The sequence below is a fragment of the Perognathus longimembris genome, chromosome 16, assembly GCF_023159225.1.
Source record: "Perognathus longimembris pacificus isolate PPM17 chromosome 16, ASM2315922v1, whole genome shotgun sequence".
Taxonomy (NCBI): Eukaryota; Metazoa; Chordata; class Mammalia; order Rodentia; family Heteromyidae; genus Perognathus; species Perognathus longimembris.
The window spans coordinates 4,828,816-4,853,951 of record NC_063176.1 but is presented as its reverse complement, the minus strand read 5'-3'; the positions used below and the strand labels follow the sequence as shown (position 1 = coordinate 4,853,951).

General features: G+C 39.4%; 1 protein-coding gene across 1 annotated transcript; it reads right to left on the bottom strand.

The window, feature by feature from the left end:
• Nucleotides 1–1,750: 1,750 nt before the first annotated feature.
• LOC125365017 (transmembrane protease serine 11E-like) lies at nucleotides 1,751–23,627 on the bottom strand. The gene is made up of 9 exons (XM_048364871.1): nucleotides 23,513–23,627; nucleotides 18,092–18,213; nucleotides 14,411–14,478; nucleotides 13,365–13,528; nucleotides 10,945–10,983; nucleotides 9,029–9,206; nucleotides 7,808–8,067; nucleotides 6,862–7,004; nucleotides 1,751–1,912 (listed from the first exon to the last, which is right to left on the bottom strand). The coding sequence occupies exons 1-9, from the start codon at nucleotides 23,625–23,627 to the stop codon at nucleotides 1,751–1,753; spliced, it is 1,251 nt and encodes a 416-aa protein (XP_048220828.1).
• Between the last annotated feature and the right edge of the window lie 1,509 nt (nucleotides 23,628–25,136).

The following is a 25,136-nucleotide window of genomic DNA, read 5'->3' as shown; positions in this document are numbered from 1 at the left end:
TGGTTTGAAATATTCTTGTTTATGAATATTCAGCATCTGCTTAACTTTGCCCAAGAAATTTTATTACACAAAACAATAATGGTGTGTGTGAAATATTTAACAGTATCCATTCCTGTCATTTTTTTCATCTGGTTTTCAAAAAGACACCTCAATTTTATCACTTCAAGTGTTGGTGTGGAGTAAATCAAACTTTCCCTGTTGATATTGGTTTTCAAGGTGGTTATGGTGGAATACAAAATAATAAGGAAAAGGAAACTGGGAGACAATGAAATCTCCCTAATAACATGTTACATGTCAAAGCACTTGTCCTAAATTTAGTATAAATTCAATATGTAAAATTCAGATAAATTCACTATTATGGCTTTCATGGCTCCATAATAGTTTTATCAAAACAAAAATCACAGAAGGTATCCGTTGTCAAGCTTTTGTTCTTCAGTCTTATTTCCAGGATATTCACAATTCCTACTACACTAAAGGCAACAGGAAGCCTCTATACTCCTCATGTCACCTGCTCCCTAAGACCACCAGTGCAGACTGGAAGCACCAGCCAAGACAACAACATATCTACAACCACCCCCAAGGTGGAGGACAGCACCAGCTCCAAGTGCACAGCCACAGCCCTCCCTAATGCCTGAATCTCATTGCCTTCGGGCTCTCCTGTCGGGAGAGCTTGTTAATAATACCACTTGGCAATAGTTTGGAGTGATTCTCTTCCTTCTTTCCCATTCAACTACCCCATTATTTTTGCCACAAAAGAGATGCTGATTATTCTTTAATAAACACGCTTTCACTGTAGACTACAATTTGAAGTGTTTTCAGTACATTTTCTCCATCTCCCCCTTTCCCATAAATAATCATATTCCAGTGTCAAGCCAATCGCTTTTTTTACATATTTCTTTATTGCATATTAAAATTTTCAGTAGAGCAATGGTAAATACTGTTTGCTCACTATAATTTCAGAACAAGCATGTTACATAGGGGTTTCGTATTTGTTAGTCACAAGAAAACCGAGCCTTCTCACTTTCATCTTTTTAGTTATCTGAGTGATAAAAAAAAATAAACCTGCATCTTGATTTCCCCCTAGATACTTTGTTCTTTTTTTCTGGTACTGGTGTTTAAATTCAGCTCTTGTGATTATTCCCCTTGCTTGCTTGACCAGCATTCTACCACTTGAGCCACATCTCCAGCTTGGATTTCCCTGTGTTTCTTTTAACTTCAATTCCATTCTTTCTCCATCATGAAGAGTGGAGTAATCAGGTGGTTCTGTTTGCTGATGATAATGAATATCATCATTTTCCTTATTCCACAAGGAAACATGCTGCACACTTCTCTGTATGTAGAGTGCCTGTCAGGCTATTATTTTTCTTTTATATTTTCCCTCACATCCTGTGCTATATCTTGAAATTTCCTGAGATGACAGAAACTGATCAAATTAAATCAGGAATTGCTTCTAATGTGTGTGTGTGTGTGTGTGTGTGTGTGTGTGTGTGTGTGTTTATGTCAACAAGCCAAAATGGTGATGACAGAAGATTTCTGGGAAACATGTGAATGCAGGTTATAAAGAACCCATCCGGCAGGACAAAAACGATGCTCATGTGTCCAGTGAGGCTTGGGAGGAAGCACACACATCAAAGTAGTGAATGAAATGGGTCAGGTCTGGGCGGCTTGCCAGGCTTCTTCTGCAATTCTGTGTCTCCATGAATCGCGGATAGACGAAACGATGTGCATTTTATCTCACTGAGACTTTCTCTTAGATACCACAGTGTTCAGTGATCCAGTCCCGGAGAGCAGTCACTCTTGCATACACCCCAGGCTTGTTGGGTAGGGCACAGTTATCTCCCCAACTCACTATTCCAGCAAGGTACCAGACATCTCTAGCATCTGAACCGACCAGTGGTCCTCCAGAGTCACCCTAAAAGAACACAAAACATTAGTAGGTCATAGTTCAGCTCCCCATAAGAAGGCATTATTTTTTTCTTTTTTTTTTTTTTTTTTTTGGCCGGTCCTGGGCCTTGGACTCCGGGCCTGAGCACTGTCCCTGGCTTCTTCCCGCTCAAGGCTAGCACTCTGCCACTTGAGCCACAGCGCCGCTTCTGGCCGTTTTCTGTATATGTGGTGCTGGGGAATCGAACCTAGGGCCTCGTGTATCCGAGGCAGGCACTCTTGCCACTAGGCTATATCCCCAGCCCCATTATTTTTTTCTAAGTTAAGAATGTAAGAAAGTTTCTACTTGTGCCAAGGAGCCCTACTGTTTCTCCTATTTCTGCCTGCAATGTTTTCAGGGTATCTGCTTTTACTTCCAGGTCTTTGATCCATTTGGAATTGATTCTGGTGCAGGGTGATATATAACAATCCAGTTTTAGTTTTTTACCGGTGTTTAACCAATTTTGCCAGCACCCTTTGTTGAAGAGATTGCCTTTCTTGCATCCCATTTTTTGGCTCCCTTATCAAAGAATAGGTGGCCATAGGTCTGTGGGTTCATTTCTGGTTCTTCAGTTCTATTCCATTGGTCCTCAGGTCTGTTCTTGTGTCAATACCAAGCTGATTTTTTAAAAATTTATTATTACTATCTCTTTGTAATAAGAAATGCAAATCAAAACAACATTGAGATTCCACCTCACCCCAGTAAGAATGTCCATTATCTATCAAGAAAACTAATAATAACAAACGTGGGAGGGGATGTGGCCAAAAGGGAACCCTACTACACTGCTGGTGAGAGTGCAAACTTGTTCAACCACTCTGGGAAGCAGTATGGAGGTTCCTCAAAAGGCTAAACATAGAGCTTAGCCCCCATGACCCAGCAGCCCCACTTTTGGGCATGTACCCAAATGATTACAAGCAAGGCCATACTTAAGCTACCAGCACAACTATGTTCATTGCAGCATTATTTACTAAACAGAAAATATGGAACCAACCCAGATGGCCCTCAGTGGATGAATGGATCAAGAAGATGTGGTATACATACACAATGGAATTCTAGGCTTCTATCAGAAAGAATGACATTGCCCCATTCATAAGGAAATGGAAAGACTTGGAAAAAATCATACTAAGTAAAGTGAGCCAGACCCAAACATAGACTCTATGTTTTCTCTCATTGGTAATAATTAGTATATGTCCAGGATAGTCCTAGCAGATGATCACAATAGCTAAAAGGCTATGTACATATGAACACATAAAATGATGCTTAGCAAAATGAATTCTGAGACATGGAAACAAGTGGTTTATCATTATCATTGTTATTTTTCACATACTAAGTGAAATTATTTTTTATTCTGTTTATCTTCCCTATGGTTTAGCTCCTGATGACACTGTTTTTGATTTTGGTACCTTGGATATTGTATATATGTCTGTCTGAATTAGGGACGGGAAGGGGAACATTAAAATGGTGAGACAAAGGGTAAAGGCAAACCAATGCAACAGCAATATTTACAAGACAATATGTTGTAAACTAACTGTACAACTGGGGGTAAAGGGGAGGAAGAAAGGTCAAAGAAAAATGAGGGAGGAGGTAACAAGTTTGACCAGAAATGTATTCATGACCTTAGGTATGGAACTGTAACCCCTCTGTACATCACCTTGACAATAAAAATTTTTAAAAAGAATGTAAGGAGTATGGTGATTTTCAAAAAACTTCAGTGTGCCTGAATACACAAGTGTTTCCCTCTGTTTGTGTCAGCTGTATAAAGGAAGAGCTCTGATACCTGAAGAATGGACTCAGCCTCAGGGTTCAGTATGCTGAGAATGGAGAGCAGTAGTCTTAAATTATCTGACTCATCAGACAAATAGCTCCCTGTATATGATGCTTCCTTAACAGTACAGTATTATTCATCAGAAAAGGATGAATTACTGATAAGAAGCACAGACATTAGAGTCAGACATCTGTTTCAATCTTTACTTTGGGCTTTCCCAATTAACTAGGACCTTTAATTTACCTACCTATAAGTGTTCTGAATAATATGTCTAAGGACTATCATGAAGTTTATTAGCACATGTATGTAAACCTTAGCACAAAGCAAAACCTAGAAAGTACCTATAAAAACCCACAGATACCAGTGTTTCACACAGGTCATAGAGCAAAGCACTATCTGACCATCTCACAAGATGCTAGGCCTTGAGGTACTGACCAAGCACATGTATTTGGAACTCTATGAAGTTCTTAATTAATTAACATGTTTCTGCATGAAGTTTTGAACTTAGAGCTTGTACATGCAATGTAAGTACCCTACCATGAGTAATACCCCCAACCATGCTTTGCTTTTTGATGTTTGTTTTTTAATATTTTGTTTCATTTTTCAGTTTAGGGTCTTACACTTTTTGTGAAAGCCAGTCTAAGAATGTGATCCTCCTTCCTCCTCTTCCAGAGCACCAGGGATTTCAGGAAAGCCTGAAATCCACGCCTGACCCTTGCACAAATCTCTTAGCAAAGCATGGGGTTAGGATGCATTCTTTCCAGGTTAGCAGTAAAGAAGCTGAAGCCCATAAAATTAATGATTTGTCCGAGATCAGTGGCAGAAGCTGAATTGGAATTGTCTAATTCAAAAGTTTGTGCTTTTCCTCCACATTATATTGATTTTCTGTAAATTTTCTTTTATTCTTTTAAAAACACTAATATCAACAGTAGAAGAATTTAAAATAAGGTATTTTTAATTTCAAAATCAATTAACCAACAAATATTTGCTGATACCATTCTATGTTGTGGGAATATAACCACACAGGCCTTGATTTTAAATAGTTTCTGAATTTGCTTCCTAGCAATAAGATGTACCCTATAAAGCAGTCTGGCAGTAGTAATTTTGAGTCATTGGAATCTAGACACCTGTGTGGGCAGGGACAATTAGAGTAAAAGAAGAGAAAATTCCAGAAACAAGAGTTTCAAGATAATGATTGAAATGCAGGCAGCACTTCCCAGCTGCTGGGCAGTGTAGAAGAAAAAGAACCAAACTAGAAAACTACTTCTTCATGTTGCTAAGGAAATTAGAGAAGGGGACACAGTGGTCTCCTTTCTCCCAACAGGTCACAGGCTGCTCTGTGCACCATCTTGAAGGCGATGCAGAAAGATACTGTAAGAGGTCCTAGAGGTGTAAGAGGCCCAGGGACACATCAACCGCATCTCAAGATTTCCCAGGAGGAAGAGGAGTATAAAGGACATGACCCAGTACTTCAGTTGTCTTAACAAGATAGTGAGGAAAAAAAATGTATGCAATCCTATCATTACCTCGATGTACCTAAATATGGAGAAATCAACTGAGCATTTAATCAGAGGGGAAAAAAAAGATAGATGCAGAGATCCCCAACTAGCTATATTAGCCAAATAAAAACACAAGAAAATATATCTCCTGTAATGGCCAATACTTTTACAATAAAGGAATGAAACTGAATGGGTGAAATCTCTAACAATGAATTAAAACAAGAAGGATCAACAATATTAAAGGAAAGGGATTGGAGGCATGGCTCTGATCACACCGCACCAGCCACGGAGTGACAAAGTGTCACAGATGGAGCTCGAGTCCCTGTTTCAGTTAAAAAAAAAGTTGTTTTAAAGATGTATAAGTACCTAGATGCAATCAAAGAAGTCTTAAGTTAATAACGTACTGAACTCCAAGAGAACGCCAGAACACAGATGGTGAACTAAGGAAGACATCAGAGTATAAACAAATACGACAAAGAATCAGACCTTCTGAAAAAAAAATCACAGAAATCACATAGGCCATGAATCTAGAGTTGAAAGAGAGCTGTCTAGACTTCAGAGCGAGCAAAATTAGGCTTCAGAAATGAAGAGGAAATAAAGACTTTGACAGACAAAGAAAGTTGAAGAGAATTTTTCCACAACTGACTTATACCAAGTAAATAGCAAAATGAAGCTTTTAACACCATGAGAAATTATTTCAAGTGTTTATGAATAAACTATTTTAAAGTAAATCATTAAATGAGGAAAACTTTGGATAAACTTGGTGTGCCTTCTCGAATTACCTTCTAAATTATGTACAGCAGCTGAAATGAAAGGTTCCTTGTGTAGTTCTCAACATACAGAGTAAACTTCAATATTTATGTTTGTTAATAGTCAATTTTATCAAAAAATGGAGGGTAAAGAGACTTAAAAGAAGGTGAGTTTTCAATACAGTAGACAGGGCCCAACAGCTGCATTGGACATTGATGAGAGCAAACTAATCAACCCAAGGGCAGCAGGGCGAAGGGAAGAAATGAGAGAAAAACAAGGAAAAGATTATACACTAAGCAAAAGGAAAGAAATGTATATATCAGCCAATCTAGAAAGAATTGTTTTATTGTTAATAATCATAGAGACCATAAGCATTGTAGACTAGAATGACAATGTACGTCAAGAGTAAGATTTTTTTTTAAATGATGAAAGCAAGGGGGAGTAGATTGGGGGTAGGGAAGGCAGGAGAAAAATGAGGAAGGAAGTAACAAATATGACAAGAAATGTATGTGTATTCACTACCTTAAGTATGTAACTGTAACCCCTCTGTACATCATCTTGACAATTAAAAAAATTTTTAATTTAAAAGAAGGTGATTTTTCTATTCTACACTCAAACTAGTAAAAATGCCAATAGTATTATACCATGATACACATGTATAGATTTATGTCAATGGAATAAACATTGTTTTGACTGCAGTGGCAGTTAACACAAATCCACACATTCTGCAACACTGTCAGTTTACTAGATTCTTTTTAATGTACTATGTTTACTTGAGGGATTGAAATTGGAAAAAAAAAAAACAGCAAAGGCTATCTATGTGACTCCTTGGTGATAGCATCACAATTTTCTATAAGTCTGTCATTATTCCTAAAAACGTACACAGAATATTACACATCATACTAGCAGGCAAATCCACTTACCTGACATGAATCTCGTTTTCCTTCTAAGGAGCCAGCACATAACATTGTAGGAGTTATGGCACCATTGTAAACTTCGGGCTGATTGCAGGTTTTAGTGTCTATGAGTTCAACTTGTACTTGCCAAAGGCGATTCTGAAGATAACCTAAAGGGAAGAAAGTCTTTGTATTCATAGACAAACTTACACTTTATAACTTGAAGAATATCTTTCATAATTATTCAAGGAGATGATAATTGTCAATCTTAGGATAAAATATGTGTTCTACACACAGTACTATGTAGGAATAAGTCTCTTTTCCTAACTTGTGAGAATAAAGATCTAGGTGCCTACGAAAAAAGATCAAATTGTTTAAGCAAGTTTCACTCCATGGAAAACTAAATGAAGCTGGGTGCTGGTGACTCGTGCCTGTGACCCTAGCTACTGAGAGGCTGAGATCTGAGGATTGCAGTTCAAAGCCAGCCCAGGCAGAAAAGTTCTCAAGTCCGTGTGAGACTCTTATCTCCAATTAACCATTCCAAATCCAGAAGTGGAGCTGTGGCTCAAAGTGGTAGAGCACCCAGGCCCTGAGTTCAAGCCTCATGACTGACAAAAAATTAATAAATTAAAATATGTTTGCGGCAGGGAATAGTGATTATCTTATCTTCAAAACTGGTACCTGAATAATCGTTCATCTTGTAAGGGGCTTCTCTAACCAAAAGTTCAGTGACTAGAAATCATATTTGCTCTTTCATATAACTTAAAAAAATCATTTAATGTAACAGTAATGATAGTAGACAACCAAGGGAAAGAATGTATGCAATCTCTAAATCACATAGAGTCTGATTTACCCTTGGTCCATATGACCAATAACCAACATAGGCGGATGGGTCTAGCAAAGTCCTGTTCTTTAAGTATTGCAGAACACCACCTTCATTTAGTGTGCTATGAAGTGCTCTTTAAATGCCCACCGTGCTTATGCTGCACTCCAAACCCTGTCACAAACAGCTCTTGCCCAGGTTGGAACTCGTGGTTCGCATCAGGGAGACAAACTCTGTGTACTTCATTTGTGTAGACAATGGGCTTAGCCAGCTCTAGCAGTGCAATATCATATTCATGCGATGGATAATGGTATTTTTCATGGACAATTATCCTCTGGATGCCTGTTTTCATGGTGGGAGGATATATTGTTATTCCAAAGGAAGCAGTCCATCTGTTTGCATCCTTATGTCTGGAAAGAGAAACAATAAAGAATAAATTATATGGGGTGGGAATACGACTTAGTGGTAGAGTGCTTGCCTAGTATTCATAAAGGCCCGAGTTCAATTGCTCAGTACTACATAAACAGAGAAAATCAAGTGACATTGTGGGTCAAGTGGTAGAGTGCTAACCTTGAGCAAAAAGAAGCTTTCAGACAGTGCTCAGGCCCTGAGTCCAAGCCCCAGGACTGGCAAAAAAAGAATAAGTTCTAGTTTACCACGCTACCAATCTGATGATTTACATAAAATAATTTTGCCTGTGAATGTCCATGTGTCTTTTTTTTTCTTTTGTCAAGGGACATATGGAAATATGATACTGTGCAGAATGAGAAAACTAAATATAGTCCATTCAATCATATTCTCTCCCAAAAAAACTTACACTTTTTTCCTTTGAAAAATAGAGGCCACAGAATAATTTAACCAAGTATTACTTACTACTCTGTAAACTGTAGACATCTTGGCACTGTGTTGAAAAAAAAATCTATCTTTCTTTATAATATTACTAGCTAATCTACTTACTCACTTGTATGCTTCCTTACTTCCAATGTCATCATGGAATATCTCCACTGAGGTCAAACCTACAACGGCCAACCTCTGTTTCTTACAAAGACAGTGAACTCATCTCTCTGACATGAAGCTCAACGTTCCAAGCTAACTTTACAGTGCCCACCCTTCTTTGACACATTCCCCTTGCGTTGAACGACTTCCATGAGTGTTGAGTGATATACTCTGGTACCATCTCCTATCCAAACCATAGAAGCTCTCATTGAATTCCCTGAGGTTCTCCATTCCTCTGTGAGGAGCGCGTGTCCTTCCAATGACGGTGAAGTTGACCCCTCTCAAACTTCTTGACACGCTTCCGAAGCCCGCAGTGTAACACACAATGGATTTGGTTTCCCCCCGGGTCCTCCCCCAGGTTGAGGACTTACTTACATTCGGAAGCAATGAGCAGCGCTCAAGAGCCAGGTGTTGCTGATCACTACGGCTCCGCAGCGATGGGCGTCATCCCACTGCAAGCTGGCTTGCCAGGGCCATTCTCCCTCTTCTACCTTTGTCCCACCGACAATTCGGAGACTTTCATTGCTAGATTTACTTCTCCTGGTCCCGCAGCCTGTCAACGACCGTCATGCATTAGCTAGCAGTTGCGTACCACATCAACTGTGTTCCTATATCATAAATGTTTTTTTAGATCATGCTCTTAAAAGGATCAAACATTTCTTTATGTTTCCTCCCTTTCTATATAATCCCTAACATTTTATTTTGTGAATTTCTAGTCATCTTGTAAGATTTAAATGACACCTTGTCTTTCCAATAATAGCCCTTTTATTTCCCTGCTTCTAAATTGGGTTACGTATAACTTCCTTGATGTCATATTAATTAATAGTAATAATTATAGTAATAATAATAAACACAAATTTTCTTTGTGTGATCGTGTGTATGCTTTTAGTCCTCAACTTATTTATAGGAGAGTATCTCAATCTTGGCACCAATGGCATTTTGAACCATGTAATTCTTTGCTCTAGGCTGCTTTCCTGTGCATCATGGAATATTTTATACTATTCCAAGTCTATAAAAGCTGGCATTCCCTAATACAATTAAGACGAATCAAACACACAAATAAAAACACCACATTGAGGCATGGTACCTTGGGCAAAATAATGGTCCTTAAGTGACCATTGTTCATTCAGAATTATATGCTCATGTATTAGTCCCATAGTGTATGAACTGCTGTAGGCACGAATTACATCTTATCCATTTTGCATGTTGCATCCCTATTTACTCTCACAATAACAGAACATGGCAAATTTGCAACAAATACTGGTGGAAATAATACATGCTATTTAGATAATGGAATTACATTTTAGTTCCATGCTTGAGAATGTTTTTAAGTTGATCAACATTTTAAGCTGGTAAGTAGCACATTTTCTTCCAATTTTAAAGCTAACTATAGTGTGTACTGATTCCGCAAGTAGTATATATTCCTTAAGTCATAGTGGGGTATGTTCTGCTATAGAAGAGAGAAGGAAGGTCTAGAGTCAGCATTTTTGAATGATTGTGAAAAATATCTTCTGGCCTCTCTGTAAATTCATCAAAATACTTCAATCTTATAATTGCCACATTTTAGAATTAATAACATCAGGATTTTATTTAGAGCAAACAAACAAGTTTTTGCCTGCATCTTAGAATTACAACATATATATGTATTATTTTATTTATTTTTTATTTTTTACTAGTCCTGGGGTCTGAGAATTGTCCCTGGCTTCTTTTTGCTCAAGGCTGGCACTCTACCACTTGAGCCACAGCACCACCTCTGGCTTTTTCTGTGTATGTGGTACCGAGGAATTGAACCCAGGGCTAGGTAAGCACTCTACTGCTAAGCCACATTCCAGCCCATAACATATATTATAACAGTGTACTTCTTTGGTGGTAGTGATACCAGAACTTCATCTTGAACCAAGGGCTTGGGCAGTATCCTTGAGGGGTTTTTGTGTGTGTGTGTCTCTCTCTCAGTCTCTCTCTCTCTCTCGGCTAGTACTGTACAAATTAAGCCACAGCTCCATGTCCAGCATTTTGGAGGCTAATTAGAGGTAAGAGTCTCATGGACTTTCTTGCTAGGGCTTGCTTCAGAAAAGGATCCTCAGATCTCAGCCTTCTGAGTAAGATATAATTACAGGCACGTGCCTAATTCCCTGGCAAATTTTGATACTTTTAATGTTCAATTATGCCTCAGAAGTAAGATAAAGCAAGTTTATTCTGTCCTTACAATAACACAAAGTAAGTGTGAATGATCTAGAGTATTACATTTTTTACATTCAAGTAAAGCAACCTTAATAAATATTTTAACTTACAATCGTTGAAGTACTTGTCTGTTTCTGTCTTGTTGATTTCTGCAACATATAGAAATAGTAAGTAGAAGAAGGTCAGCTAATCTGAATTACAATAAGAAAAACCTGCAAGTTTTTCAAATATTAATGGCTGCTAAATTCTGTTACAGTATCTCTGGGTGGAGTGAAGCAGTATAGTTAGCTTGTGGTGGACGTAGTAGTTTCATTGCTCTAAGAAGGAGAGGCCACCATAAACAGAGCAGACAAGAGTCAGATAGGAAGCATATGTATAATGTAAAATCTGGTTCCATCTCCCAGCAATTCTGATTCAATAATTTTGTGTTGACACATAAGAATAAGTATCATATACCAGGAAATAAGTACATGTAACCGCCCCCCCCCCCCGCCGCCTCCTTTGGGTAAAATAGTGATCTAAACTGTAGTGCTAGTTCCTAAATGTAATGATATTTTTCCTCACCCTTTTTCAGATTATTTTGTTAAGCTCATAAGCATAGTCTCACTTGTTCCACATACCACGAATTACTCCTCAATCATATTTTATCAACCATGGTATTCCTAGCACTTACTGCTGAGAAAGGTAGTATGCTTTCAATGCACCAAGTAACTCAAGCCAATGACTCTAGCTTATTAACTTCTTGGCAGACATTTCCTAACCCTGTACAAACACTACCGCAAACAAGAACAGAGAAAACTCATGTTCTCATGTTTCCTGAATTAGTAGATTTACAGTAAACAATACCAATATCTTTGAACATGGATGGAAGAATGCATGTCTTAAATGCAAAACTATTAATGTGATCATTTATCTTTTGGTACTTAGTAGTATTGATTTACTAGAAATTTGTATTCTAGAAATTCTTCTTCCTGGTCTTCTCCTCCATCTAGCCATTTGCGAGGAAACTAACAAACAGGAGGCAGAATTGATCATGTAACTTCAGTTATATTTAAGAGACTTAATAGTCTCTGTTTCAAGTAACCTATCATATTCTTCTTTATTTCAAGCTCTTCCTAGAGAAAAGTCTGCCTTTAAATGGTAATACTTCTCACAAGAGCAGCTCCATGGTGATTGTGCAACACAAGTGACTCACACAACCAATGTTTTCTAGTTCCTTGATGCTGCTTTAAAGGTCTTAATAGTTTTATCTTGTTTGTTAGTTTATTGCTGGTCATGGGGCTTGAACACAGGGCCTGGGCACTGTCTTTGCACTTTTTCCTCTCAAGGCTAGTGCTCTATCACTTTGAGCCACAGCACCACTTCTGGTTTTCTGATGGTTAATTGGAGATAAGATTCTCACAGACTTTCCTGCCTGGGCTGCCTTTGAACCGAGATCCTCAGGTCTCAGCCTCCTGAGTAGCTAGGATTACAGGCGTGAGCCACTGCTCCAGGGGACAGGAGGGGAGAGGAGGGTGGCACTGACGATCCCAGAAGGCCATGCTTTCTGTCCGAACCAAGAAAGGCAGCAAAGGTATTCTTGTCGTCTTTCTTACTCCTGTAACTCATCTGTATCAACGAATGGATTTTTACGGAAAAATGACACAGAAAGAAAGATAAGAAAATACAGCATTGCTTTTCCAGGAGCCAAAATTAAGACAATACATAAGCATAGGCAACTCACTTTTCTGAAGTATTTTCATTGCCTGGCAACAAAAATGAAATACAATTTTTTTTTTGGTATCTATTGGGAATTAGTCCCAAGAAACCCCTGTGCATACTAAACTCCACAGATGTTCAAAACCAGTTCGGTGTTGGTATATAACTTACTAACATCATCTCTCCCATACACTTAAGTCATCTCTACAGTATCTAATATAATGTAAATTCTATATAAACTGTTACATTATGAAGGGAAAATGACAAGAGTCTGTACCTGTGTAGTACTCATGCAATTTTTCCATATATATTAGAGAGAGAGAGAGACAGAGAGAGGTGATGTTGCTCAAGCAGCAATGTTCTCATTACTTGACTTCTGTCACTGCAACCCCTGTGCTTATCACCTTTACAGTAACAATAAAATATATGTTTTAAACATTTTAGCTCAAGCAAGGCAGTGCACACCAGTGATTTCCACTACTTAGGAGGCAGAGATTTAGAAGGATCATGGTTTGAGGCAAGTCTTGAAGAAAAAGTCAGCAAGATGCTATCTCAGCTATCAAGCTTGGTATGGTGTTATGAGTCTATAATCCCTGCTACCTGGAAAGCAGAGAATCAGTCACCAAGGCCAGACCTGGGTAAAAACAAAGACCCTATCCAAGAAACATTGAAGCAAGGGGTCCAACTTGCAAGTGGTAAAAAGTATTGACTTGACTGGTAAAACACTTGCCTAAGAAGCACAAGGCCTTAGGTGAAGCCATCAGTACTGACAAAAGGAAAGTCAAATATAAAATGAGGGCCAAATCTAACATAATTGAGAAGGGAAACTTACTTTTAATTTCAACTGAATCACGTTCAACTTGAAGGGATCCTGAAACATCACGCAACTTTTCATGTAGAGTATATTCAATGATTTTATTTACGTTTCCAGGATCCTCAGTAGAGCGAATTCTAAAAATCAGCAGCATATGAGCCAACACGCCACCATTTTCTTCACTGTGAAACAAACAATAAAAACAAAGGAGGGAAGAAGGGAAAGAAACAAGGAAAAAGAGAGAGAAAGGGAGGGAAAGGGGAGTTTTGATTACAACCTAAGTTTTTTTCTTTATCTTTTTTTTTTTCAAATGCAAACAAATCCAAAAACATTTCCTCCTGATAGTCCTGATATTTCCTGTGTACAAACCTCCCAACTCAACCACCCTGACAGAAAGGTAGTATGTGTATGCTAGCTCTTCCCACAAGAGGGTTAATACAAGAAAAGATGCTTATCTTGTCAAATTATATAAAATAACATATAATAACACATTATTTATAGTCTTGATGTGCTTAAGGACATGTATATAAAACAATGCATCTTTATATGTTGCATTATAAAGTTGTGTATTTAGTGACAGTTGATCTGGGATCCTCTTAGCTACGTATTTGAGGCATAAAGAGATGGAATAAAAAATAATGAAGGAGGGAAATGGATGAAAATGAAGGAGGGGGCAACACTGTTTAAAAAGCAATGTACTCATAACCTTACCTATGGAACTATAACCCCTCTACACATCACTGTTACAATAAAATTTAAAAATAAATAAATAGGGAAAACTGATAAGGAAGAGGACCAAGAACTAAAGACCAATTTCCTTTACTAAGCTCCTTTCCATAGGACACTACTTGCGAATACAGCAGGGGATTTCTGGCAGGCTCCTGTAGCGTGTGCCCCAGGTACAGTTCTTTCCCCGGCCAGCACGGTGTAAGCAGATGCTTACACCACGAGCACAGCACCTTGCGACACAGAGCTTCGTGTTTGCCGGATGAATTCAATCACGCCACGAGCTCTTGAAATCATATGTGTTACTGACCGGATGAAGATACGGTAAGTCTACATACCTGAATTTGATTATATGAGCCTTCACAAGTTCTCCCTGTAATGGGAATCCAGAAAATGCATTTTTTACCTGTTCAAAAAGAATATATCCAAAGTAAGTCAGCATGAACAGTATTCTGAAATTTGCCAGTTAATTCAAAGCCCAAGGGGAAAACATATTATGAGACAAAACTGAAAAGCACTGACATTGAGCAATGTGTTGAGCTTGAATCTTTCTTGGCATTCTACCAAGTTGTTCAGTTGTGAACTGAATTTTACCTTAGAAATAGTGGACCTGGCGGGTCCAATGAAGTGGGGCAGCAATACAATTACAAAATCCCAATGCATAGTGTACAAAACTAAGAGAACTGAAGGATGGAAAGGATGAGGGAAAATGTTGAAAGGGGTAACCGTGATCAAGATGCGTTGTATTCTTAATCTTATTTGTTGAATGCTAACTCCACTTCCTTTGTAGACATACTTAATGATAATTTTTTAAATGTACCTACATATAAAAGGAGGGAAGGAAGGAAAGGAGGAAGAGAGGGAAGGAGGGAGGGAAGGAGGGAAGGAAAGAGGGATGGACGGAGGGAGGGATGGAGGGAGGGAAAGAGGGAGGGAAGAAGAGAGGGAGGGAAGGAGGGAGTGAAGGAAGGAGAAAATGGAGGATGTGGCAGCCTTCTGAGAGCTTACAGAGGCGCTGCTATTACCATTCTGAAAGACACCAAAGGAAATGAAGGGGCTTTCTCTCAACCAGTCAGATTAAATGCTTGGACCCCCAAATAAGGATTCCTACTGCAGGTAGACAAATGAAATGAGATATTTCTTCTTCAAGGAACAGCTGGATTACAGAGATCAGCACACAGAAGTGTCCCGGGGTCCTGAGCTCAGATGCGCACTTTCCCCGTGCCCTGTCCCCTGTGCATGCAGCTCAGCAGCGAAGATGTTCTCAGAAGCGCCCCTGAACGAGGGCCGAGAACGGCATCTCTGAAGTTCATACTCAGAAGATGGAGATTCATGACATTTCCTGCTACTGTAATCGCACATCCTAGAGAGGAGTTCCAGTAGGCAAGTGTGTCAATTGTTTCTTGTTATCAGTCCGTGTGGATAGTTACTAACACAGTTGCTACAAGCTGAGGATTAACAAAAGCAGTGAGGTTTTGTCTTAATTCTTTCTTATATTTTATTGTTTCCTAAGTCTTCATGCCCTGAGGTAGACCCTACAACCGTGAAACAAATCAGTACGGTACAAATAATTCCTCTAAGTTGTTATTCTCTTGGACATTTTTATTTAAACATTGATTGTTAAAGTGGTAAGAATAACTTTAAAATAACTTGATTTAAAATAATTTAAATGACTCTTCAATACATTTTTGAAAGTATTAAAGAACCCTGCCTATTATATTCCTTTAGATTTAAATCAATTGGGATCTTATAAAATTTATATTGACAAATGGACAAAGAAGAAGGAAAATAGTGGCATTTTTTTCTTGCCTTGTTAAGTCCTTTTTCCTTTCTTCACATTAGATACATATTTAGTCCTAGAGAAAAGCTTTAACAAAGGAAAATGAACGTTTATTTCAATATTAATTGTTGTAATTAATCTTTGTGCTTGAAATTCTCTAGTACCCTACAAATTTAACAATGTTAATTAATTGCACAGATAATAACATTGTGTTAGGGATAGGTGGAATCTAAATTAAATATTTGTAACTGCAAACTCAATTACCAATGGTGTAATAGACAAGTCCTCTTTTCTTGTTTTCATATAAAAATGAACATGTTGTCTAATTCTAGTTTTGGTTTTTATTGTTTGTTTGTTTTACTGTTTTATAGGTATTGTATATATATATTTGTCTGAATTAGAGAAGGGAAAGACAAGATAAAAATGGTTAAAGATGAGTCAATGCAATAGCAATACTTATAAGACAAGACAATATATTGTAAACTAACTGTACAACTGGGGAGGGGCGATTGGGAAGGATGGAAGGTGGGAGAAAAATGAGGGAGGAGGTAACAAGTTTGACAAGAAATGTACTCACTACCTTATATATGTAACTGTAACCCCTCTGTACATCATCTTGACAATATTTTTTTAGTTTTATATGTGTATGCCTCTTTATTTTTTAAATTTATTATTTCTTTATTGTCAAAGTGATGTACAGAGGGGTTAGAGTTTCATACGTAAGGCAGTGGGTACATTTCTTATCCAACTTGTTACCTCCTCCCTCATTTCCCCCCCTCCCCCCTCCCCATTTCCCTCTCCCCCGTGAGTTGTACAGTTGGTTTACACCATATAGTTTTGTAAGTGACCATAAAATTTGTTTTTAAAAAAGAAAGCTTTTTAAATATATATTTTCCTGATTTGCTGTTTGTAAGTGCAAGTATAACCAGGACTCGTCCTCTTCCTCCCCAAGGTAGCCAAGTCTTTGGCTCCTTGTTGCAGTTTCTAGAAGAATCCATGTCTGGAAAGCAGTGGCAGTTATGCTCTGGTTTCCATCGGGTTTGAATGTCTCCTAATGCTTCTTGCATTGACATTTGATCTTCATGGTGGATCAGGGTGGAAATTTAATCCGATTACGATGTTAAAGGTGGAGCACTTAGGAGGTATTTACGATTAGATAAGGTCTCCAGGGTGGAGGCCCATAATTGAATTCTGGTGACTACCTATGAAGAGAGAGCTGAAGCAGCTCATGCGCACACGTACACACTCCCTGTCTATGGGTCATCTCAGGACTCTCCCCGAAAGAAAGCCAGCAGAGGTAGTTGTTTGACCCTCTACCTCTAGAACTTGGAACCAAAATAAACCTCCTTTCTTGATAAAATAGCTTGGGCATACTGTTATAATTAAGAAAGAAAAATAAAGAACAGTATGGACTTCTTCCATCCTACTCTGATTCAGGCTACTAGACTTGGAAAGCAATTTGTAAATTATATAATTTGGCACCTTAATTTTCACATGAGGAAATTTATTCAGAATGATTGTGATTTGCAAATTTTAAAAAATGCAATCACTGTTTTGTAGATGGTATTAGATTAATTCCTGGTTCTTTTCTTGCATCATGAAACAAACAATTGTGAAGATTATATGGAAATTCCCAGCTATTCTTTCATCTGATCATAGAAAGACTTCATCACTCAGACACTTGTTATGAGGGAGGAGCACACTGCTAATTTTTCAGGTTTCTTCAATATTGGATTCATCTTTCCATAGAAATGTTGATGCCTTAAACCTGAAGATGAATTTCCTGTAGCCTCATGAACCAAGAAACGGTTCAAGGCTATACGTTTGTAAAGGTAAAATACAATTTATGTAAGTAGCAAACAGTTTTGGTCTTGAAAATCTTCTGCTCTGGATCTTTTCTTTAAGAAGCTAGGAGACACTCACTTCTGTGTGTGTGTGTGTGTGTGTGTGTGTGTGTGTGTGTGTGTGTGTGTTGGCGGGGGGGGGGGACATCATCCTCATATTCCCAGAGTTTGTGAACTTTGCTGACCAAGAACATTACATTCACTAAGAAAAAGTGAGTAGAGGCAGCATAAATGAAGATTAAAGGTCACTGGTTCAGGTGTGCAAAGTATATTCTTCTAAGTCATGTTTGTCAGTTTGGTTTTAGATCCCTAAAATATGGCCTCTTACTTTATACAAGGATCAGTTGGATGGGTATGATAGAGGGCACCCTAAGAATAGAGTGGAAACTACTTACCATGGATTCAATTCTGTGGCTCATTTCTGTGAAATTTTTAGATGCTTCTCTTCCAAACTCAGCATATAATTTGTCACTGGTGAATGGCAATGTGCTGTAGTAATTATAGGTATTCCTTTGATCTACAAGGAAAGAAGACAAAAACCCATCATAATCTTTATCGGGGGCATGCAAAGCACCATTATTATTGCATTTGATGCTTTCTAGACAGACAGGAAGAAATACCCCTACCCAGATCACCAACTTCAGCATCCTGCTCCAGGCCTGAGAGCTATTGCCAAACAGAAGACAGCCTTCATCACCCTATGATGCGTACCGTCTAAAAGCTGTGAGAAATCCCTGGTGCTCTAGGTGTATTGTGTAAATATTACACTGGAGCCGCAGGCTGATTACTCATAAGTTATCCATTCCAAGATTACCCACACGAGATAACGAATCATGTCATCTGAATAAGTTAACAGAGGTGAGTTCTGAGGCTTCCCTGAGCTGAATGTCATTTCGTACATTTTACAAAGTACACTCCCCCTTCCTCCCAGGTCAGTAATGACAGCAATTCTGGCCACAAAGAATGTAGAATAAGGACATTTATTTAGGATGAAGATGGAGAGTAAGAATTAAAATGCTAATGTTTTGTCTAAATTTAAATTCAGAGAGCAAAAGTTGTCACTAGGCATAACTTTCCAGGGGTGTTATGTAGCTTCACCTGCTCCCCTGGTATTCCATTTACTTTCTCTTTCTTTCTCTCTTTCTTTCCTTCCTTCCTTCATTCTTTCTTTCTCTTTTTATTTTCTTTCTTTCCTTTCATTTCTTTCCTTCCTTCCTCCCCTCCTTCCTTCCTCCCCTCCTTCCTCCCTCCCTCCCTCCCTCCCTCCCTTCCTCCCTCCCTTCCTTCCTTCCTTTCCTTCTTTCTTTCTTCTGTCACCAGAACTCAGGTTCTGGGCGCTGTCGCTGAGCTTTTTCACTCAAGGCTGGCTCTCTATCACTCGAGCCACAGCGCCACTCCCCGTTTCCTGGTGGCTAATTGGAGATAAGAGCCTCTCAGACTTTCCTGCCCAGGCTGGCTTTCAGCCCCGATCCTCAGACCTCAGTCTCCCGAGTAGCTAGGATTACAGGAGTGAGCCAATGGTGCCCCGCTTCCATGTACTTTCTTCCACAGGTGCGGGGATGTCTTCTCCGTCTCCTTGCCCGGCATCCGATTTAAGCAGTGTACAGTATCAGTCCACTGAAGAGTTAATGCAATAGCATGTTAGCTCTACTACCTGATACCTGAAGCAGGCACGGTGCTCTCAGAGGCCCATCTACTCATTCAGTGGACAGTGCTAATGACTTTTCCACAGGAGACACTGTGCCAAGCATTAGGAACAGAAGAGTGACAAAAAGAGGTGAGTGTAGTTATTATAGGAAAAGACAATGCCTCAGTATATTTCGATCTTTCTCATTTTCTCACTTTCTTTTTCTTTTCACATAGATGCTAGAGAAGAAGGAAACCAACACTAAGCACCACTGTTCCAGGCAGGTTCATCCATCTCGTTTAATCTACAAGAACCCACAGGAAGGTGGCATTATCCACATGTAGGTGGTTCCAATGTCAGAAATAACTCCTACCACCCCAACCTGACATAGGCAGAAAATACAGAACTGAGTTTCAAGCCAAGGCCTAACTCCTAAAGCACAGACTTATTTTTTTTTCTTTTTTTCTTTTTTTTTTTTTTTGCCAGTCCTGGGGCTTGGTCTCAGGGCCTGAGCACTGTCCCTGGCTTCTTTTTGCTCAAGGCTAGCACTCTACCACTTGAGCTACAGAACCACTTCTGTCCATTTTCTGTATATGTGGTGCTGAGGAATCGAACTCAGGGCTTCATGTATAGGAGGCGAGCACTCTTGCCACTAGGCCATATTCCCAGCCCCACAGACTTCTTTTATATGTAGTTTCTTGGAGGGAAGGAAAGAAGGATGGAAGGAAAGGAGGGAGGGAGGGTGGGAGGGAGGGCATTCTTCCATGTAGTAGCAGTTCTCTGTTGGCCCCATGAGCAGCGGGAACAGGGCCTTGTGGAGGGACCTGAGCTGTGTCTTCTGACTCCAGAGGCCTCCTCTGGCCTCTTCTGGCCTCAGTGAGCTTGGGAGAGGGGTCTGGAAGGGGTCAGGCAGAACACAGAGTCTGATGTGGGGCCCTGGCACAGGTCCTGACACCCCACAGAGGGGCATTGTGCACGGGCAGTGGGCATGAGTAACATTCCACTGTATATCTACCACATTTTCTTGATCCAGTCATCCATTGAGAAGCATCTGGGCTGAGCACACACCTTGGCTATGGTGAAGGGAGGAACGTCGGCGAATGTGGTTGTGCACGTGGTCTTTCTGTATCTTATTTCATAATTGTTTGGATAAATGCCCAAGAGGGGAATTGCTGGATCACAGAATAGTTCTATGCTCCCTTTTTTTTTTGTTTTTTGTTTCTGTCGGTTGTGGGGCTTGAACTCAGGGCCTGGTTGCTCTCCTGAAGGCTTTTGCTCAAGGCTAGAGCTCTACCACCTTAAGCCACAGCTCCGCTTCTGGTGGTTGAGTGCTTAATTGGAGATAAGAGTCTCACTGACTCTTCATGCCTAGGCTGGCTTCAGACAGGACTCCTCAAATCTCAGCTTCCTGCTAGGATTACCTTCGTGAACCACTGACACCCAGCTGTGTTGACTTTTTTTAATTTTTTTTTTCCAAAGGGGCTAAGGCCTGGGAAGTGTGTGTGTTTACCTTTTGGAAGAATCTCCATACTGCTTTCCAGAGTGGTTGAACAAGTTTACATTCCTATCAACAGTATGCTAGGGTTCTTTTTGCCCACATCGACACCAGCCTCTGCTGTTTGTTCCTTGCTCATTATCAGATTTTCTGTCTGACATCTGGATTACAGAGGGCCATAAACGGAGCCCCACACACCCACCCCAGAAACCCCTTGATCCAAACTGCACACAGAATTCTAGACTCTCCCAGGCAGGCCTTGCAAAATAAGGCTTAGTGGGATGTTTATCAGAATCTGATCAGCTTCACCTTTGCCTATTTCTATAACAGATTTGTTTATTTGGTTTGATTATTTTGGTATGCTATCTCCTAAATGTTCTTCATTATAGCTACTCTGCTGTTAGTTTACAACCCCAGAGAACAGGTCACAAATATGACACTATTTCACACTGCAATATCCTGGTTTATTCAGGTGTACTGTGTGGGCAGTGGAAGTCGTGTGCTCTGTATTTCTGAACTGATCATTGAAACAACAGGACACAGGACTAGCTTACTGGGAAAATAGTACCAAGTTTTCCATTGTGCATGTGTGAATAAGGTTTAAAAATCTTATAAAACTTGGCTTGTAAAAAAAATATGAAGAAAATACTAAGAAATTTTCTTTGTCCTAAGCCATTAGGCACCCAGCTTTACTAAGAATTTCTTGTGAAGCCAGACAATCTTAAGAAAATACCATAGGTATGAACCATTAATCTGTGTTACTCGGTATCTACAAATGTTGATAAGGCACCTAATATATGCACCTAACACAATTCAAAAAACTGGAAACATAAAGTTGAATAAACTAGTCTTGAGTATCCAAAGGGAGAAAAATAAGGATTTTTTTAAATGATAAAGTATATTTGTAACAGTCTTGTAGTATAAAATTATTTCGCCAATTTCTTTTTATTTAAAGCATGCTCCAGAAAGATGAATAAAGTCACCCCAAATGTAAAGAGTGATATGTGGGCAAATTCCACTTTTTAAAGAAGTATTCTCTGCTTTGGAATCCTGTTTTCTTTAAATTATCCAGAAGTGATCTACCACATTTTGGAAATTGACATAGGATTTGTGTTGATAGTGGATGAAGATAACTAGATTTCTTTTTTTTTTTTTTTTTTTTTTTTGGCCAGTCCTGGGCCTTGGACTCAGGGCCTGAGCACTGTCCCTGGCTTCTTCCCGCTCAAGGCTAGCACTCTGCCACTTGAGCCACAGCGCCACTTCTGGCCGTTTTCTGTATATGTGGTGCTGGGGAATCGAACCTAGGGCCTCGTGTATCCGAGGCAGGCACTCTTGCCACTAGGCTATATCCCCAGCCCTAGATTTCTAATTCATTCTTTCTCTTTACAAGAAAGCACTTTTGTCAACTTCCCAATTAAATTAGAATCAAGTGATTAGCTTTTATGGTTTAAGGACCTTGAACATCAAAGCATAATCTAGTCACAGAGGGAGATATTAAACTAACAGGTCATAGTTGAGTCACCTAATTAAAACCCAAGGAAGAGGACAAGGAAACTTGAGAGGGGTTGTTATACCCTACAAGAATAACTCTCAAGTCCCCTGGAGACCTTTCTAATAACCTAGTGAGTAGCAATTCACCTGGCAGTGAGATACATGATAGCCAGAGAGTGAGCCTCATGGTAATTAACCTGCTCAGCATCCTGTCCTTTGTAATCACGTACAACAGATGCCTGAGATTGTTGTTGCCAGGATTGAGGTTGCACTCCAAGTGTCACACTTGTTCAGCTTTTGTGCTCAACTAGTGCTCTACCATTTGAACCACTCCTCTAGACCACCTCTTTGATGATTATTTTGGAGATGTAGCCTCCCGGTCTTTGCTGGAGCTAGCTTTGAAGCATAATCCTACAGGATGACAGGTGTGAGCCAGCAATGCCTCACTCCAAGATGAGAAGTTAAATAACAGAAAGAGCTACCTATTCAAAAACAGTCTACTATGAACATTTCTCCAACTTTCTTTTTCTTTTCCTTCTTTTTTTTTTTTTTTTTTTTTTTTTTTTTTGCCAGTCCTGGGGCTTGACCGCAAGGCCTGGGCACTGTCCCTGAGCTTCCTTTGCTCAAAGCTAGCACTCTACTACCAAGCCACACTCCCAGCCTTCTCCAATTTTCTTATACAGAACAGAACCTCCATATCTAAGATCTTTAATTGTATAATTGACTTATTGGAATGTCAAGGTTTCTATAAATTGTAATATTTTAATTAACTTGTTGTCAAAGTGATATACAGAGGACTTACAGTTTCATATGTAAGACAGCGAGTACATTTGTGAACAAACTTGTAAAATTGTAAATACTTTAAATCAAGTTGATTTAAACAGAAATCTCAAAGGACTCAAGACACTGGATTCTAGCTATCTGTGGTCTTCCTCTATTTAAGACTCCATTATCACTAATCAATGAATATGTAAACTAGTACGCTATTCCCAGCAGGAAGCATTGCTACAATCAAGAATGGAAGAATGAATCCTCTGGTAGTGGGAATTAAATGAAAGACAAACAGGTCAAGGCATCTTTGTCCCAATTATGCAAATGAATCATAGTACTGCTGAAGGAGCTGGAGGCAAATCAAAACAGGCAGGCAGGTACAGGAGGAAATATTTGGAGTGAATCACCTGAAGCTGGGCAGCCCGTACTTACTGTATCTCACATAGTGAACGGTGAGTCCAATGCATACAGACATCGCAATCAAGGAGACACAGGTGATAAGGCCAATAACCCAGGGCTCCAAACATCTTCCCTTACTGATCCTCATTGTCGAAGCTCGCCTGAGAAAGAATGTACATAGATGGATTACGTCTCCACATCCACTACCTCAGCAAAACTGAGGAATCAAGGGTAGTCAGGTAGTAGTAGTAGTTAACTGTTTTTAGAACTGATACCCAGATACTAAAACCAATTGTGGCTCTACATGCCTGGTTTTAGGCATCCATCTTCCTTTTCTATGCCTCACTTTTCTTGTCTTACAATGGTGATGATGCTAACAATACCTATCTCATAGGACTGTTGTAAAAATAAAGTGCTTCTAATAGTTGCTGGCCTATGGAAAGCGATTACTTGTTGAACCCACTGCGCGCAAGCTATAGCATGAGGCATTGTAAAGTCTACCTGTTTAAAGTACATCCTAGCACTGTTGAATTATAAGCACATTGTAAAGCATGTTAAAGCTGGAACCTTACCTTGTGGCAGAGAGAACATCTAATTCTACTTGCTTTCTCATTTTATTACTGCCAAATCAGTATTTGAGGATACACACAAGAGATTACCAGAGCCCCCCTGGTAAGAGCCTGAATCTTTGAGCTAATATTAACCTCTAATTTAAGATATGCTACTGTAAATCTTTTCTTCATGAGATTTCCTCACGCCCATGTTAGTAAAACGTGTAGCTCATCCTTGGTTTTGTTTGTCTTTCATGCTGGCACTGGAGCTTGAACTCGGGGGCCATGGTGTGGTCCCTCCCCCCACCCCTTTTTTTTACCCAGGACCCAGGGCCAGTACTCTATCATTCAAGCTACAGCTCCACTTCCAACTTCTTGGTGGTTAATTGGAGATAAGAATCTCTTGGGCTTTCCTGCCAGGGCTGGCTTTGAATCTCAACTCTCAGCTTTCAGCCTCCTGAAGAGCTAGGATTACAGGCGTGAGGAAAGAGCTCCCACTTGCTTTTATAACTTGAAGTTAAAACAAGATCATATAAAAACAAGATGATGCTTAGCATCATCTTATATGTTCACACAGGCATAGCTCTTGAGCTATTGTGATCCTCTGCTAGGACTATCCTAGACATGTACTAATTATTCCATATGAGGGGAACCATAGAGTCTACGTTTCTTTGGGTCTAGCTCACTTCACTTATATGATTTTTTTTCCAAGTCTATCCATTTCCTTACGAATGGAACAATATCATTCTTTCTGATAGAGGCATAGAATTCCATTGTGTATATGTACCACATTTTCTTGATCCACTCGTCTACTGAGGGGCATCTGGGTTGGTTCCATATTTTAGCAATTACAAATTGTGCTGCAATGAACATAGTTGTGCTGGTGGCTTTAGGTGTGGTCTTGCTTGTAATCTTTTGGGTAAATGCCCAAAAGTGGGGCTGCTGGGTCATAGGGGAACTTTATGTTTAGCCTTTTGAGGAATCTCCATACTGCTTTCCAAAGTGATTAAACAAGTTTATACTCCCACCCACAATGTAGTAAGGTTCCCTTTTGGCCACATCCCCTCTAGCATTTGTTAGTATTAATTTTCCTGATGATGGACATC